Source organism: Vollenhovia emeryi, unplaced genomic scaffold (genome assembly GCF_000949405.1).
Source record: "Vollenhovia emeryi isolate VEMERY1.0 unplaced genomic scaffold, V.emery_V1.0 DF941348.1, whole genome shotgun sequence".
Lineage (NCBI taxonomy): Eukaryota > Metazoa > Arthropoda > Insecta > Hymenoptera > Formicidae > Vollenhovia > Vollenhovia emeryi.
This window is the reverse complement of record NW_011965018.1, coordinates 1-1,779: the sequence shown is the minus strand read 5'-3', so window position 1 is coordinate 1,779 and position 1,779 is coordinate 1. Positions and strand designations below refer to the sequence as shown.

The 1,779-nt window shown below is 44.3% G+C and overlaps 1 protein-coding gene across 1 annotated transcript; it reads left to right on the top strand.

Annotated features, from left to right (window-relative positions):
* The first annotated feature begins 813 nt into the window (after positions 1 to 813).
* LOC105571021 lies at positions 814 to 1,759 on the top strand. The gene is made up of 2 exons (XM_012028490.1): positions 814 to 1,022; positions 1,233 to 1,759. The coding sequence occupies exons 1-2, from the start codon at positions 974 to 976 to the stop codon at positions 1,559 to 1,561; spliced, it is 378 nt and encodes a 125-aa protein (XP_011883880.1). The 5' UTR covers positions 814 to 973; the 3' UTR covers positions 1,562 to 1,759.
* Positions 1,760 to 1,779: the final 20 nt, after the last annotated feature.

Below are 1,779 nucleotides of genomic sequence, written 5' to 3'. Positions count from 1 at the left end.
CTAACACCTTCTTCTGTCAAAGTGATTTATAATTCGAGATACGTCAGCATTAGATTCCTGTTAAGATATTTAAAAAATTCTCTCTGTAGATCTAATTAACTATAATTAGATATATATTTAACATAAATATTGATAGTATTTACTGGTCGACAGATTTATAACAATTACAGCTTTGACGTAATAACTGAATAATACGCTTGCTTGTATTATTTAAAATATTAATTAGTTCTGTCATTTTCAACATTCTTAAATCGTGCTGTATACATATATGCGCAGGTCGGAAGATAATAAGTTCAATACTGTTTACAGCATACCTCATACTATGGACCAACATACAGTAGAATTACGTGACAATTAGCATTCTCTTAATGGGCAGAACTATTTCTTAAACCCATCAAGAACTCTGGAACTATTGTAAATCTATAGGGAACTCGTAAAAAAAGTTAAATTTTTAAATAATGGGGAGCTAACTTCACAGCTGGGTGTTAAGCGGTAATTATTATATTTAATTTATAAAGTAATTATTACTTTTTCAGAATAATATAGGTATCTATATTTTTATATATAATTACATAATTTATTTTTATTCATTTATTATTTATTATTTGTTTTATTATTTTATTATATTTTTTATACAAGATGAACAATGGCGCGCGCGAAGCGCGCGCTTTGCGTTGTTCTAGTAATATCAAATGATGCATTGCCCAATACGTGATACGAAATAAGCACGTGGCGATTATCAGCGATCGCGGGCGACGCGGCCGGCCGGTGACGCCATCTCTCGCTCTCGTCCTGGTACTGCGACTACCGCCTCAGCCGCATAATCGCGTCCGATTATAGGCCACCCTGTATATCCGTCGCCGCCATCTCCGCGACCTCGGCGACGACGAGCGGAGTACCTCGAGGAGCGGTGTGTTTACTTCCGCCGTCTCTCGCTTCCCGTTGCCACGACTCGGAAGTCATCACGCGAGAGATGGCCTACAACTTCCCCGGGGTGCCGGCAACCGCTATGCCGCCCATGGGTGAGCAATGATCAACCTCACACACACACACACTCTCTCTCTCTCTCTAATCTTCACTCCATTCGCCCTCGGAATCGATCCCCTGCGTCCGTCCCCAGTCAGAAATGACTCGTCGATCGGCGTCGAAACGACATTGTACGTCGACAAGTGATTTTTGACCGGGTCGCCCCGTCGACGCCGTCCCTCTCGCTAATGGTATGCAATTCGCAGGCATGGGACCAATAGGTCCGCTGGGCCCTATCGCGGGACCACAGAGCTTTATGGAATTAGCGGGTCAAGGTTTCCCACCGATGCCACCGCCGCCCATACCACTGCCCGGCATGAACGACTCGCCCCTGGAGTTCAGTACGAATAAGAATCAGCCCCCGGTGGTGCGGGAGACGTCGGACGACAGCAGTGACAGGAGGAGCGATAAGAATGACAACCGGAGGGATCGGGAGAGCAGGGACGGTCGCGAGGCGCGAGACAACAACAGAAGGTGGAGACGCACATCTCCGTTTGCCCTAAAGTGTACCCTACAACGTGTTCCGTGCATCTAGAAACATTCTATTTTGTAGTCGATGAATACGTTTGAGAGATTCGCAAGTTCAATTGTATGCTGTACATTATCGTACGTCGTCAACCAAGTTTTCAGGCGTTTCGATTTGTTTGTAGAATGCTTCTTGGCGCAGAGGGCACATTCTAGATTAGGCTTCAGTCAGGAGAGATGGGAAACATTTCATTACATGTGATATCTTATAAACTGCATCTCACGAGA

Coding starts and splice junctions, on each gene's coding strand:
- LOC105571021 (XM_012028490.1), top strand. CDS start 974: ATGGCCTACAACTTCCCCGGGGTGCCGGCAACCGCTATGCCGCCCATG. Junction 1,023..1,232: donor AACCGCTATGCCGCCCATGG/GTGAGCAATGAT, acceptor TGCAATTCGCAG/GCATGGGACCAATAGGTCCG.